This window comes from Anomaloglossus baeobatrachus, chromosome 4, assembly GCF_048569485.1.
Source record: "Anomaloglossus baeobatrachus isolate aAnoBae1 chromosome 4, aAnoBae1.hap1, whole genome shotgun sequence".
Classification (NCBI taxonomy): Eukaryota; Metazoa; Chordata; class Amphibia; order Anura; family Aromobatidae; genus Anomaloglossus; species Anomaloglossus baeobatrachus.
In genome coordinates this window covers 28,665,284-28,681,651 of record NC_134356.1, presented here as the reverse complement: position 1 = coordinate 28,681,651, position 16,368 = coordinate 28,665,284, and the positions used below count along the sequence as shown (strand labels likewise).

The 16,368-nt window shown below is 50.7% G+C and overlaps 2 protein-coding genes across 2 annotated transcripts in view; one reads left to right on the top strand and one right to left on the bottom strand.

Annotated features, from left to right (window-relative positions):
- AMN1 (antagonist of mitotic exit network 1 homolog) overlaps positions 1-12,699 on the top strand; it is a 38,573-nt gene extending 25,874 nt beyond the window's left edge. Inside the window, exon 7 of the mRNA XM_075342141.1 lies at positions 12,124-12,699. Coding sequence (XP_075198256.1) covers positions 12,124-12,194 — 71 coding nt within the window. The 3' untranslated portion in view covers positions 12,195-12,699. The remainder of the gene's footprint in view (positions 1-12,123) is intronic.
- A 1,820-nt stretch (positions 12,700-14,519) lies between these two features.
- ETFBKMT (electron transfer flavoprotein subunit beta lysine methyltransferase) lies at positions 14,520-16,164 on the bottom strand. Its single transcript, XM_075342140.1, is given in 4 exon segments — positions 14,520-14,985; positions 14,987-15,264; positions 15,416-15,546; positions 15,889-16,164. Coding segments are annotated over 4 exon segments (744 nt in total). The 5' UTR covers positions 16,149-16,164; the 3' UTR covers positions 14,520-14,910.
- Between the last annotated feature and the right edge of the window lie 204 nt (positions 16,165-16,368).

Sequence of the window (16,368 nt, the reverse complement as noted above, 5' to 3'; positions counted from 1 at the left end):
AGGACATACTAAAGCATTTGGCTCAGGCTAATGCACAGCAGCAACAGACCAATGCACACCTGCTCCAATCCTTGCAAATGCAGGAAAAAAAATTCCAAGAACAGATGGATCAGGCCAATGCACGTCAGCAGCAATCCTTGCAAGTGCACCAAGAACAGATGGAGCAGGCCAATGCACGTCAGCAGCAAGCCTTGCAATTGCAGGAAAAAAGGCACCAAGAACAGATGGTTCTCCTGGCCAAGTCGATCCGTGCCAGACCGGCAGCAACAACCCCGGGACCGGATGACGACGGCAGCGTCCGGAAAGCAGTGAGACAAGCGTTGCAAAAGATGACCCCGGGTGATGATGTGGAAGCGTTCCTGGCGGTGTTTGAGCGGGTGGCCGAGCGGGAAAAGCTGCCGACCCCGCAGTGGGCTGAGGTATTGTCGCCCTATCTGACGGGGGAACCCCAAAAAGCGTACCTGGACCTCTGTACCGAGGACGCCATTGACTATGTGACCCTGAAAGCCGAAATACTGGCTCGGTTGGGGGTGAATACCTATGTACGGGCTCAGCGGGTAAATCAGTGGTTCTTTGAGGAAGCCAAACCCGTACGCTCCCAGGCCTATGACTTGTTGCATTTAGTAAAGAAGTGGTTGCAGCCTGACACTCTGAGCCCGGCGCAAATGGTGGAAAGGGTAGTAGTGGATCGTTTTGTGCGCACTTTACCCGTCACCGTTCAACGGTGGGTCGGACAGGGTGACCCGAGTACCCTGGACCAATTAGTGTCCCTGGTAGAGCGGCATGTGGCTACGCAGGACTTGATACGGGACACTGAGACTTTGCGTACCGCTCGTCGGTCCGGCCCCTCCAAGCCTAGGGCCAAGGACCCACCGCTGACAACGGTGCAGGAGTCCCCTACCGTCCCATCTGAGGCCGCGGCCACCATTCCTGAGGTCCGGAAGGTTCTGTACCCTAAACGACAACCCGTCAAGGGGGTTTCCGTCCCCATTAGATGTTGGCGGTGCCAGCGGGTGGGACATATGGAAGCCCAGTGTCCACTCACCACGGAGCCCATGGATTGTGGGGTTACCCGGCGGGGTTCAATGTATGCTCAGGTGGTGTGTACCGCTGACCGGGTCTCCCCAGAGACGGAGCCCCACTTGTGCCAAATACAGGTGAATGGATGTCCGGTTACAGGATTGTTGGATTCCGGAAGCTTAGTGACCCTTGTGCGATCCACCTTGAGGGCTAAAGTAAAGACCACAGGACGCACCGTGGGGGTGGTTTGCATACATGGGGACCGCCGCGACTATCCCACGGGGATTGTCACCATCACAGCACCTTGCGGGCAGGTGCAACATGAGGTGGGACTTCTTAACACTCTTCCTTATGACGTGATCCTAGGAAGGGATCTGCCCTATTTTTGGACTTTGTGGAGGGGACCCCCTAAGTCCCCTCAGATATTGGTTGGTCCGGGACCTGAGCCCTACAATCCTGAATCCGGGACACCTGCCGTAGGGGTCACCCTGATAGGGACAGAGTGTGAACCCGGTAGGTCACCCCTAGAGGTATTGGCAGGAGAGGCTGAGACGGTCGAGCCCATCCCGGAGTTGGAGGCGTCCCCGGATACGTTTGGGACAGCCCAACTCCAGGACCCTACGTTGATACATGCCCGGAGTCGGGTGACAGTAGTTGACGGGGTGGCACAGCTGCCCGGTGCCCAGGTAAGGTACCCCCATTTCGCTCTTAAGCAGGATTTACTCTACCGGGTAGATGAAATACGGGGCGTGGGGGTAGAACAGTTGGTGGTGCCCCAGCCGCATCGCCGGCGGGTCCTCGACTTGGCTCATAAACACCTGATGAGTGGCCACCTAGGGGTCAAGAAAACGCAGGAGCGAATATTGCAAAGGTTTTATTGGCCCGGGGTCTTTGGGGAGGTAAAACGGTTCTGCGAAACCTGCCCGGAGTGTCAGCTTACCGCACCCCTGACCCATTTTCGCAGTCCGTTGGTACCGTTACCCATTATAGAAGTCCCGTTTGAACGGATAGGGATGGATCTGGTGGGACCCCTCGTAAAGTCCGCTCGAGGGCACCAACACATCCTAGTGATCGTTGACTATGCCACCCGGTATCCCGAGGCGATACCTCTCAGACATACTGCAGCAAAGCTTATAGCTCGGGAGTTGTTTGCTGTGTTCTGCCGGGTGGGGTTGCCCAAGGAGATCCTTACGGATCAGGGGACCCCATTCATGTCTAAAGTGACCAAAGAGCTATGTCGGCTACTCCAGATCAAGCAGTTGCGTACGTCTGTGTATCATCCTCAAACGGACGGTTTAGTCGAGCGTTTCAATAAAACCCTGAAAACCATGCTTAGAAGGGTGATCTCAAAAGACGGGAAAGACTGGGATATGATGCTTCCCTATTTGATGTTTGCCATACGAGAGGTGCCACAGGCATCCACGGGGTTTTCGCCTTTTGAATTGTTATACGGGCGACATACCCGGGGATTGTTGGACCTGGCAAAAGAAACATGGGAACAAGAGCCCACCCCCCATAAAAGTGTGATCGAACACATTTTAGGTATGCAGAACCGCATAAGCGCGGTAATGCCAATTGTGAAGGAGCATTTACAGGAGGCCCAGGCCGCGCAAAGCGGCCGCTACAATAGACAAGCCACCGTGCGGACCTTTAAACCCGGGGATCGGGTGTTGGTATTAATCCCCACAGCGGAGAGTAAATTCCTGGCTCAGTGGCAAGGCCCCTACGAGATAAAGGAAAGAGTCGGGGTGGTTAACTATAAAGTATTGCAGCCCGGTAGGCGGAAACCTGAACAAATATACCATGTCAACCTTTTAAAACCTTGGCAGGAACGGGAAAGCCTGATGGCTGTTTTTTCCCCACCTCCCTCCTCTTCGGGTCGTTCACATCCGGCTCCAGCGACCTCCGGAGAGAACGAACCGGAAGTAAGGATTGGAGAAGCCCTCACCAAGCAACAGAGGCGAGAGGCCAGACGGTTGGTTCAGCAGAACCCCGATGTCTTCTCCGAGCTGCCCGGTAGGACTAGTCTGATACGACACGATATTGTCACCGAGCCCCACCTGAAGGTACGCCTGAAGTCATACCGGGTACCGGAGGCTCGACGACAAGCCATATCGGAGGAAGTAAAGACAATGTTACGCCTGGGGGTCATCGAAAAATCCCAGAGTGAATGGGCTAGTCCGATTGTCCTAATACCAAAACCCGATGGCTCCTTAAGGTTCTGCAATGACTTTAGGAGATTGAACGAAATATCCAAGTTCGATCTCTACCCCATGCCCCGGGTGGATGAGCTGATTGATAGGCTGGGACAGGCGCGATATTTTACCACACTCGACCTGACCAAGGGGTACTGGCAGGTGCCACTAACAGAGTCCGCCAAGGAGAAAACCGCTTTTGTTACTCCGGAGGGTCTCTTCCACTATGTTGTCTTGCCTTTTGGGTTACATGGCGCTCCGGCCACGTTCCAGAGGTTGATGGACTTAGTGCTGGAACCCCACCAGGCGTATGCATCGGCGTACCTTGATGACATCATTATTTACAGCTCCGATTGGCAGACCCACTTGGAACAGGTACAAGCGGTGGTGGACGCGCTTCGAACAGCCGGATTGACAGCCAATCCCAAGAAATGTGCATTGGGACTCACGGAAGCCCGCTACTTGGGCTACGTGATAGGCCAAGGAGTGATTAAGCCCCAAATTAACAAGGTTGAGGCGATCCAGAAGTGGCCTAGACCCCTGACCACGAAGCAGGTTAGGGCCTTCCTGGGTATCGTGGGGTACTACAGGAGGTTTGTAAAGGATTTTGCGGGACTATCAGCCCCCTTGACGGACCTTCTCAAAGGCAAGAAGTCTGTCATGGTGCGCTGGACTCCGCAGGCCGAGGACTCCTTCCAGGCCCTGAAGGAGGTCCTGTGCGGACAGCCCGTTCTGGTCAACCCTGATTTCCGGAAGGAGTTCATTGTACAGACTGACGCCTCAGAGGTCGGCCTGGGGGCAGTGCTGTCTCAGGTGGTTCAGGGGGAGGAACACCCCGTCACCTTCTTGAGTAGGAAGCTCACCCCTCCCGAGCGGAATTATAGCGTAGTGGAGAAGGAGTGCCTGGCGATTAAGTGGGCCTTGGAGTCCCTACGCTATTACCTGCTGGGACGGCAGTTTCGCTTGGTGACGGATCACTCTCCACTGGTCTGGATGAGGTCTGCCAAGGAACGGAATGCCCGGGTTACCCGGTGGTTCCTTTCTCTGCAGAACTTCCGGTTTACGGTTGAACACCGGGCCGGTAGGTTGCAGGGCAACGCCGATGCCTTGTCCCGCGGCCCGTGTTTGATGGCTGGAGTTCAACCCCGCACGCTTGAACTGAGGGGGGGGTATGTGAGACTGTGACCGGGGTTATCTATGACGGCCGGTATGTCTCGCCCCGGTTGTGCTCACTCCATGATAGGAAGTGAATCCACTATAGGGTTAATGCTGTTTCCCTACAGGCTGAGGGAAGGGTTAAATAGAATCAGGAACAAGGGCAGGTGTGCCGGGTGTGAGGGAGTGAACACAACTCCCTGAGTTTTTCTGCTGGAGAGGACATGTATTGTGTTATGGACTTTTGTTTTGGACATTAAACCGTGTGCTGTGAACCTTAACCCTTTAGTGACGGAGCTAATTTTCACCTTAATGACCAGACCAAATTTTGCAATTCTGACCAGTGTCACTTCATGAGGTTATACCTCTGGAACGCTTCAACGGATCCCGGTGATTCTGAGATTGTTTTTTCGTCACATATTGGACTTCATGTTAGTACCAAATTTAGGACAATATTTTTTGTGTTTATTTATGAAAAAAATTGAATATTGGCAAAAATTTTGAAAATTTAGCAATTTTCAACTTTTGAATTTTTATACCGTTAAACCAGAGATTTCTGTGACACAAAATAGTTAATAAATAACATTTCCCACTTATCTACTTTACATCAGCACAATTTTGGAAACAAAATTTTTTTTCGTTAGGAAGTTAGAGGGGTTCAAAGTTTATCAGCAATTTCTCATTTTTACATCAAAATTTACAAAACCAGTTTTTTAGGGACCACATCACATTTGAAGTGACTTCAATAGGCCTAGATGACAGAAAATACCCAAAAGTGACACCATTCTAAAAACTGCACCCCCCAAAGTACTCAAAACCACATTCAAGAAGTTTATTAACCCTTCAGGTGCTTCACATGAACAAAAGCAATGTGGAATGAAAAAAAGCAAAAATTAAATTTTACCTAAAAATGTTGCTCTAACCCAAATTTATTCACTTTTAGAAGAAATAACACAACAAAATGGACCTCAAAACTTGTTCCCCACTTTCTTATGAGCGCGCCGATACCCCACATGTGGTCAGAAACCTCTGTTTGGACAAATGGGAGGGCTCGGAACAGAAGGAGCAATATTTGAATTTTGGAAAGCAAATTTGGCTGAAATAGATTGCGAGCACCATGTTGCATTTACAGGTCCGCTAAGGTACCTAAACAGAAGAAATCCCTCACAAGTGACACCATTTTGGAAACTAGACCCCTCAAGGCTTCTATCTAGGGGTATAGTGAGCATTTTGGATCCACAGGTACTTCACAGATTTTGTTAACGTTACGTTGTCATATTGAAAATTTTAATAATTTTCTCAAAAATGTTGCTTTAGCATCAATTTTCTCACTTTTTCAAGAGGTAATTCCAAAAATTTGACCTCAAGGTTTGTTAACCACTTTTTTATGAGCGCGGTGATACCTCACATGTGGTCTGAAACCTTTGTTTGGACAAATGGGAGGGCTTGGAACGAAAGGAGCAATATTTGAATTTTAGAAAGGAAATTTGGCTGAAAAAGATTGCGGGCACCATGTCGCATTTGGAGGTCCCCTAAGGTACCTAAACAGCAGAAACCCCGCACAAGTGGCCCCATTTTGGAAACTAGGCCCCTCAAGGAATTTATCTAGATGTTTGGTGAGTACCCTGAACCCCCAGGTGCTTCACAGAATTTTATAACGTTGAGCCATGAAAAAAAAAAAATAAAATTTTACCACAAAATTGTTATTTCAACCAGGTAGCTTTTTTTTTTACAAGAGTAAAAGGAAAAAATTCAGCATAACATTTATTGTGCAATTTCTCCTGAGTTTGGCGATACCTTATATGTGGTGGAAATCAACTGTTTGGGCGCATGGCAGGGCTCGGAAGGGAAGGAGTGCCATTTGACTGCAAAATTGGCTGGAATCAATAGCGGACGCCAGGTTGCATTTGGAGAGCCCCTGAGGTGCCTAAACAGTGGCGGTCCCCCACAAGTGACTTCATTCTGGAAACAAGACACCTCAAGGCTTTTATCAAGGTGTATAGTGAGCAGTTTGAATCCACGAGTACTTCACAGAATTTGATAAGCTTAGGTTGCCATATTGAAAATTTTCATTTTTTTCACAAAACTGTTGCTTTAGCATCAAATTTCTCACTTTTTCAAGAGACAACAACAAACCGTGGACCCCACAGGTTGTTATCCAATGTCTTATGAGCACAGGGATACCCCACATGTGGCCAAAAACCTCTGTTTGGATAAATGAGAGGGCTTGGAATGGAGGGAGCACCATTTGAATTCTGGAAAAGTTGAAATAAATTGCGGGCACCATGTCACATTTGCAGGGCCCCTTGGGTACCTATACATCAGAAAACCCCCACAAGTGACCCCATTTTGGAAACTGGATTTTATTCAGGAGTATAGTAAGCATTTTGAATCCACAGGTACTTCACAAAAATGTTGCTGTAGCAACAAATGTCTCACTGTTAGGCTATGTGGCCATGATCCAGCGACACGGCATCTAGTACACAGTGTCAGCCTCCTGCAGAGATGTGAGTGTTGTCCACGGGAGAACGCAGCTGCCCAAGCCCACGATTTGGGTTCAGGCCGCTGTGGAGCTCTATGCTACCTGCAGAGAACACTCATCTCCGCAGCATAAATTGACATGCTGAGGCTCGGGAAGCTGCACCACAGGTCGGTTTATGCTGCGGAGAAAAGAAGCACATTGGGCATGGGATTTCTAAAAATCCTTCCACTGTGCTTCTACTGCACAACGCAGCGTTATGGACACAGGGAAAACACTCTGCGCCCAAAACGCTGCAAACCCTGATTGTGGGCGCACAGCCTAAAATGCTACAATGGATGAATGGATAGATGTCAAACAAATATAACGTCCCATTCCCCTGCATATTCTAAGCTGGCGCCCTTTAGTGCCTTTCATGTGGCACTAAAGGGTGCCTAGCCTTGTATTTAGCCCCCCAAAAAATTAATAATTAAAATAAACGACGTGGGGTCCCCCCTATTTTTGATAGCCAGCTAGGGTAAAGCAGACAGCTGTAGCCTGCAAACCACAGCTGACAGCTTCACCTTGGCTGGTGATCAATTTGGAGGGCTCCCCAGGCGTTTTTTAAAAAAAAAAAAAAACGTGGGGTCCCCCCCAAATTAGATCACCAGCCAAGGTGAAGCGGACAGCTGGGGTCTGGTATTCTCAGGGTGGGAAGAGCCATGGTTATTGGACTCTTCCCAGCCTAAAAATAGCAGGCCGCAGCCGCCCCAGAAGTGGCGCATCCATTAGATGCGCCAATCCTGGCGCTTCGCCCCAGCTCATCCCGCGCCCTGGTGCGGTGGCAGACGGGGTAATATATGGGGTTGATACCAGCTGTAATGTCACCTGGCATCAAGCCCTGGGGTTAGTGATGTCACGGCATCTGAACAGATACCCGACATCACTAACCCAGTCAGTAATAGAAAAAAAAAGACAAAAAAAAAATTTATTTGAAAAAACACTCCCCGAAACATTCCTCTTTTACCAATTTATTGAAAATAAAGAAATTCCGGTCGCTGTAATCCATTTTGGAGGTCCCACGCCGGCTCTGGATCTTCTAGAATATGGGGGGCACGTTCAGGGAACGTATCCCCCATTTTCTGGAAGAGCAAGCTCTCCATGAGCAGTGTGGGTGCAGTAATCTGAGAATACTGCACTCACACTGCCCCGGTCCAACCTAGGGCAGAGTGACCTGCAGTAACCTCATTCCAGAATATGAGGGGCACGCTCACAGAACGTACCCCCCATTTTCTGGAACAGCAGCCTCTCCATGTGAGGAGTGTGGCTGCAGATCACTGCACTCACCCTCCCCCGGTCCACAGTGGAGCCTGTGCATCAGCGACGTCAGCAGGATTCCTGCTTGCAGGGATCCAGCTGACAGCCGCTGTCTGCGCATGCGCCGCCAGCATTGAAGAAGAAGGAGGCGGCGATCGCGGGCCCGGAGCGGCAGACAGGTAACGTATAACCGGGGGCTTGGGGGGGGGTGACGGGGGGTGACCTAGTGGGACCTGGGGACACCTTTCTGCCGCATGTGACGTGTCACATGCGGCAGAAAGAGCAGAATGAAGGCGGCCGCGCGCTGTGCGCCGCCATCTTCCACGCTCCGGAGGGGGGAGGGGGGAGGCGGCTCTGGAGACCGGAGGGGGGGGGGGAGGGGGGAGGCGGCTCTGGAGACCGGAGGGGGCTCCGGTGACCAGAGGGCTCCGGTGGACCGGAGGAGGGGTCAGGGGGAGGACATTTCCCTCCGATCTGAAATGTTTGATCATTTCAGATCGGAGGGAAATGACTGCAGAGCCGGCGCCGGCGGCAGTTTTCTGTGCGCTTCGGCGCCATTTTGGATGTCCGGTGGGGGTAGGGGTGGGGGTGGGGGGACTCTCCGGTACCGGGGGCTTTGGGGGCACTAGGGGGTTAGATTTCTTTCTCATCTGACATGTTTGATCATGTCAGATGAAAAAGAAATCAGTTTTACCGGCCATTTCTTTTTTTTTCATGTGTTCGTCGGTATACGGTGTATACCGCCGATCACATGATCGGGGTCCAAAAAAACCACCCCGATTCATAATCTGGGGGGTCTCAGCTACCCCCGGTAGCTGAAACCCCCGAGATTTTCGGTCGCTGGGGGGCGCTACAGGGTTTTTTCGGGCCGCCGCTTTAAAGCGGCGGAACAGAATAAGTACCCTGTTTTGCCGCCGCTTTAAGTCGTACGGCCGTCGTTATGAGGTTAATGCCTGGATCCCGTGTCTTCTGCTGCGCAGCCGACCACGCTACCTCACAATATATATATATATATATATATATTACAGTAGGGAAAAATAAGTATTTGTTCCTCTGCCGATTTTGTACGTTTTCCCACCTACAAACAATGAAGAGGTCTGTAATTTTTATCGTAGGTAACTTCACCGGTGACACAGATTAAAAAATAAATCCCGAAAATCCCATTGTGCGATTTATAAATAGTTCACATTTTATTGCATGAAATATTTGATACAATAGAGAAACAGAACTTAATATTTGGTAACAACCTTTGTTTGCAGTTACAGAGGTCAGTAGTGATGAGTGGACCTGGACTGTAGAAGTCCGGATCCGCGCGGTTTCAAAGTTTCCCGGGTACGGGTGTTTGATCCGGCCCTCACCGAGGCTATGGTGCAGCTGTAACTGCTCCCGCAGCCGTTCATTCACTTCCTGGGCCGTTCATCATTGCTCATACATATGCACGGCTTTCCCCGCCCACCGACCATCCTGGCGTCTGTGATTGGTTGCAGTCAGAGGTGCCCCCAGCCTGTGTGACAGCGTCTGACCAATCACAGGCACTGTCTGCAAGTCAGTATCATGGTATAAAAAAATAAATAAATTAGAGCATGATCCCCCCATATTCTGATACCCAGCACAGATAAAGGAATGGCTGTAGGGTGCTGCCCCAGCCTCTGCGTCTATCTTGGCTGTGTATTAAAATGAAAAGAACTACATGTGGCCCTTTTTTTTTTCTAAACTATTTAAATAAATATTTAAAAACTGCTTGCGGTCCCCCACTCCCCCATTGTATTACCTAGTCATGATGAAGCCCGAAAGCTGGGGGCTGGTATTCACAGACTGGGGAGGCCTATATTTATAAGGCCCCCCAGGCTCAAAATAGCAGCCTGCAGCTGCCCAAGATTGTCGCGGCCATTAGATGTGACAAGCTCGGTGCTTTACCCGACTCTTCCCGATTGCCCTGATGCAGTGGCAGTCGGTGTAATGAGGGGTTAATAACAGCGTACAACTGTCATCAAGCCCAAAATTAGTGATGGGTAGGGGGTCTATGAGAACCCCCCCATCACTAATCCTATAAGTGAAAAGAAATCTGCTCATCCTGATCTCTGCACAGGCGCTATTTCCACCTCTGCTCATCCAGGGCCTCCTGGTTCATGATTCATGAACCAGGCAGCTCAGGATGAACAGATCTCTGCACCCTCGATAGTTCCTCCTCTGCTCATCATGAGCCTCCTGGTTCATGAATAGATGTGCATTACTTTAACAGTGACAGTGCTGGCAGGGGGATGCAGGCTGCACGCCCCAATTTCCGACCAGCACTGAATCATGAACCAGTAGGCACAGGATGAGCAGAGGCGGAAACGTCGCGGATGCAGAGATCTGCTCACCCTACCCCCCCTTCTAGAGGTCTTACCCCCAGACCCCCCGCTTCTATTATAAATAACTCAATGTCTACGTAGACTTGAAAAAAGAATGTTTATTCCATCTGGAAAACATTGGGCTGCATTTTGAACACGCTCCATCTTGTGACAAATACGTCATACCTGGAATGAGCCCGTACATTCTAGAATAACGGTAGATGCTAGAGTGTACGGGCTCCTTCAGTTACACTGCTTTTCGCGCCCACCGGCCGTCCTGGCGCCTGTGATTGGTTGCAGCCACCAGACACTCAGGGTAGGGGTGCGTCTGACTGCAAACAATGACAGGCGCTGGTGGGCGGGGAAAGCAGTGCATATGCATGAGCAGTAATTAGCGGCCCAGGAAGTGAATGCTCCTATTGCTCCTATTCCACTAACCCTTCTACCACCATTTTGTAATCTATGGATTCTGTTCCCCATAGACTTATATGGGGACTGGATTCCGGATCGGATTTAAAAAAATAAAAAAAAAGAGAGAACAGGGACTTGCTGGTCCTAGTTATCTGCGAGTCCACCCATCAGTAGTCCTGTCACCTTTGTAGACTAGCACACCCAAAGTATGATGTTTCCACCCCCATGCTTCACGGTTGGGATAGTGTTCTTGGTCTTGTGCTCATCCTCCTTCTTCCTCCAAACATGGCGAGTGGAGTTGATACCAAAAATTTCTATTTTGGTCTCATTTGACCACATGACCTTCTCCCCGTGCCTCCTCTGGATCTTCCAGATGGTCACTGGCGAACTACAAACGGGCCTGGACATGAGCTTGTGTGAGCAGGGGGACCTTGTGTGTTCTGCAGGATTTAATATATGACGGCGTAGCGTGTAACTAACTGTAATCTTTGAGACTGTGGTCCCAGCTCTCTTCAGGTCATTGATCAGGTCCTCCTGTGTAGTTCTGGGCTAATTCCTGAACTTTCTCAGAATCATCCTTACCCCACGAGGTGAGATCTTGCCCTAGACCCAGTAAGATTTCCAGTCATCTTGTTTCTTCTATTTTCTAATAATTGCTCCAACAGTTGTTGCCTTCTCACCAAGCTGCTTGCCTATTGTCCTGTATCCCATCCCAGCCTTGTGCAGGTCTACAATTTTGTCTCAGGTTTCTTCTATTTTCTAATAATTGCTCCAACAGTTGTTGTCTTCTCACCAAGCTGCTTGCCTATTGTCCTGTAGCCCATCCCAACCTTGTGAAGGTCTACAATTTTATCCCTGGTGTCCTTTGACAGCTCTGTGGTCTTGGCCATGGTGGAGAGGTTGGAGTGTGATTGAGTGTGTGGACAGGGGTCTGTTATACAGGTAACAAGTTCAAACAGGAGCAATTAATACAGGTAATGACTGCGGAGTAGGAGAAAAAAATACCAGGTCTGTTAGAGGCAGAATTCTTGCTAATTGCTCGGTGATAAAATACTTATTTCATGCAACAAAATGCAAATTAATTATTTAAAAATCAGACAATGAGATTTTCTGAATGTTTTTATTCTGCGTCACATAGGCAGCCATATTGGTTCCCACCCAGCTTTCTCCGGAGCAGATAGAGCTTTGAAGCTGAATTGTAACCCCCCTTTTTTTTTTCTTTATCCCCCTCCAGATCGTTCGGCCATCGCCATAGAGCAGCTGATGGGATTGAAAAAACTGACTCAGGTGACGTGGACCGTTTAGTGGAGGTGAATCGAGTCATAATGGACAAATTCCCAAAAAAAAAAAATATTTGAGACAAATGTTCTCCAATTTCCCCTTTAATGTTATTTCGCTTTTAGGTCAAATGTTCCTTATTCCATAATTTTTGTAGGAGCCATTTTTTTTTCTGACACAGAGCACCAAATCCTCAGCACAGAGGTAAATGATAATATTTTCCCCACCAGCAGCCACCACTAGAGGGAGCTCACTGCACACTGGGACATCACTGAGCTCTATGGAGGTGTTGTGCAGTGAGCTCCCCCTGCTGGCGGCTGCAGGCACGAAGAATCGTCCGATTTGTGTCTATTGTTTGATGTCTCCCTCCTGGGCGGTCGCTGCAGTTTGTTGCAGGTAACATCCAAAGAGAATCTGGATATGAAAAAATATACCAAAATGTGCACTTTTCTTTATTGCACTGGTTCACACTGCATTGGTTTGTATTTTACTGGTGTGCACTGGTCTTTATTTCTCTATGGTATTTAAATAAAAGTTTTTCTGATTCCTTCTGGTTCATATTATTGCTACAAATCCTAAATACAGATATTAAAGTATTGTATCAAGGCCACCTCCGCCTGCAGAGCCTCCCTCAGCAGAGCGCCAGCCTCCCATCGCCTCCCTCAGCAGAGCGCCATACTCCCAATGCCTCCCTCAGCAGAGCGCCAGCCTCCCATCGCCTCCCTCAGCAGAGCGCCATACTCCCATCGCCTCCCTCAGCAGAGCGCCAGCCTCCCATCGCCTCCCTCAGCAGAGCACCATACTCCCAATGCCTCCCTCAGCAGAGCGCCAGCCTCCCATCGCCTCCCTCAGCAGAGCGCCATACTCCCATCGCCTCCCTCAACAGAGTGCTAGCCTCCCAACGCCTCCCTCAGCAGAGCGCCAGCCTCCCATTGCCTCCCTCAGCAGAGCGCCAGCCTCCCAACGCCTCCCTCAGCAGAGCGCCAGCCTCCCATCGCCTCCCTCAGCATAGCGCCATACTCCCAACACTTCCCTCAGCAGAGCGCCAGCCTCCCATTGCCTCCCTCAGCAGAGCGCCATACTCCCATCGCCTCCCTCAACAGAGTGCTAGCCTCCCAACGCCTCCCTCAGCAGAGCGCCAGCCTCCGATCGCCTCCCTCAGCAGAGCGCCATACTCCCATCACCTCCCTCAGCAGAGCGCCATACTCCCATCGCCTCCCTCAGCAGAGCGCTATACTCCCATCGCTTCCCTCAGCAGAGCACCATACTCCCATCGCCTCCCTCAACAGAGTGCTAGCCTCCCATCGCCTTCCTCAGCAGAGCGCCAGCCTCCGATCGCCTCCCTCAGCAGAGCGCCATACTCCCATCGCCTCCCTCAGCAGAGCGCCATACTCCCATCGCCTCCCTCAACAGAGCGCCATACTCCCATCGCCTCCCTCAGCAGAGTGCCAACCTCATCTCTTCCGTCAGCAGAGCACCATCCTCCATCACCTTCCACTTCAGAGCGCCAACCTCCCTCAACAAAGTGCTATCCTCCCATCACTTTCCTCAGCAGAGCGCCAGTCTCCCATCGCCTCCTTCAGCAGAGCGCCATCCTCACATCGCCTCCCTCAGCAGAGCACCATCCTCTCATCTTTTCCCACAGCCAAGTGCCAACCTCTCATCACCTCTCTCAGAAGAGTGCATCCTCCCATTACCTCCCTCAGCAGAGCGCCATCCTCCCATTACCTCCCTCAGCAGAGCGCCATCCTCCCATTACCTCCCTCAGCAGAGCGCCATCCTCCCATTACCTCCCTCAGCAGAGCGCCATCCTCTCATCACCTCTCTCCGCAGAGCGCCATCCTCTCATCACCTCTCTCCGCAGAGCGCCATCCTCTCATCACCTCTCTCCGCAGAGCACCATCCTCTCATCACCTCTCTCAGCAGAGCGCCATCCTCTCATCACCTCTCTCCGCAGAGCGCCATCCTCTCATCACCTCTCTCCACAGAGCACCATCCTCTCATCACCTCTCTCAGCAGAGCGCCATCCTCTCATCACCTCTCTCCGCAGAGCGCTAGCCACCCCAACAGTGTGCCAGCTTTCTGTCGCATCACCCAGCAGAGCGCCATCCTCCATCGCCTCCCCCAGCAGAGCACCAGCCTCAGGCCGCAGTCACCAGTGCTCCACCTTCCGGCAGGGTCAGGTCACAAGTGGCGCCTGACTGCAGACCCTGCCTTATGTGTGTTATCCAAAAGTCAGGGAGGGCGTGAGTGTAACTACAGAATCCGCCTACACAAGGTTTTGTTTTTAATCTGGAACCACAGAAGACTGCATAGGCGCTTTAGACACAAAATAAGAGTTTTAATCATAAAAAATCTGCAAACATTCCTTTTATTTTAGATTGCAAAAGTCCACACACCCTAAAGTACTTTAACTACATTGCAAATCTGAGAGCTGGAAATTAGTTGACCAATGCTCCTCTGCTCAGTTCAATCAGCAGTCCTTGATCCTAAGTAGTCAAGTAGGTGGAGCTTACATTTCCAGGAGGGACTTAAAGGGGCTGTCCAAGATTAGAAAAAAATGGCTGCTTTCTTCTAAAAAAAAACAGCGAAGTGAGTGGGCAGTGAATGAGGCCTGGGTTGCAGTACCATGCACAACCTATAGAGGGGTGAGGCGCTGTTTTTGGAAGGAAGCAGCCATGTTTTTATATTGCCAGACAACCCCTTTAATTGTGCACCCACCAGTCCGGGCGTTGAATTATCGTCATGAACCCCCAGGCTCGTATCTCCACACCGCCCCGCTGCTCAGCCCGTAGTTCTCCTTCTTACTGGACTCCGGGTAAGGAATATTCCGCCATTTTCCGCAGTTCTTTCTGTATGGGGTGTCCCAGAAAGTGCCCCCTCCCCGGGTCCCCGATAAGTACGGTGGTCCCGTGCCGCTCCATGCGGTGTCTGAGCCACCGGTGGAGAGAATCGGCCAAGTGCTCATCATAAAACATGTCGCCCAGAGCGATCACATCCCAGCGCCCCGCGTCCTCGCCGATCACATCCTCTGGGCAGAAGGGTAAATTATGGCTTCCGTTCAGTTGGCAATTCAGGGCAAAAGCGGCTCCTGCGACTGGAGAGAAGGGAGAAATTTCATAAGAATCAAGCACAAAATGGCTCAGACAGGAAGGGGTTAACGTAGTTCTCCCTTTGCAGATATTTGCGGCATATCCACAGGCGCCAAGGACAGGGCCGCCTGTATCTGCAGATCTTACGCCGCTCACCTGGATCGATATCATTGGCGACCACCAATGAGGCTCCTCCCATCTTAGCAGCGATGGCCACGGCCCCACAACCACTTCCGAGATCCAAAACGCGTCGGTTTCTTACGACATCCAGATTATCCAAGAAAAACCTGCGAAAAGACACAAATAACCCAAAATGAAAACAAAAAAACTGTATAAATCGGGTGTCATTTAGTAAAATGGCCACAAGAGGGCGCGCTACAAACATCAGGTGTGTCATTTTAGAATTCAGCCACACGAGGGCGCGCTACAAACATCGCGAGTGTCATTTTAGAATTCAGCCACACGAGGGCGCGCTACAAACATCAGGTGTGTCATTTTAGAATTCAGCCACACGAGGGCGCGCTAAGATCACCACTTCGGCCATTCTACATAATACAAATGTCTCGTGTGTAATTCTGCAATGTAGCCACAAGAGGGCGCGTTAGCCTCACGTCTTCATGCACGCTTACCTGGCCAGCGCCTGTCCTCCCGGCCAGTAGATCGCCCAGTACGGGTCTCCGTAGGGCCAGTGCTCGGGGCGCAGGTGCCAGTATTTACAGCGCGGGGTGAGAAGCAGTAATTTAATCTCCGGGGTCAGGTGCTCCGTTACCACCTCTGTGTTGTGCAGTATGAAGCTCTGCAGGTAGGGGGCGCTGGTGAGCTGAGCGGCGCAGTGCAAACCCTGCCCTCTATAGACTCGTACCAGAGATCTGCACAGCAGCAGCAGCATCGTGAAGGGGCGGGGTGATGACGTGGGAGTCACATGACACGAAGAGATCATGTGATGTACCCTGAGCTACTGAGTGACTATGTCACATAGTGTACACTCCAGAGCTGTACTCACTCGTTGTTCTCTAGTCTACTGATCCTAAGTTACATCCTGTATTATACTCCAGAGCTGCACTCACTATTCTGTAGTGATCCTGAGTTACCTCCTGTATTATACTCCA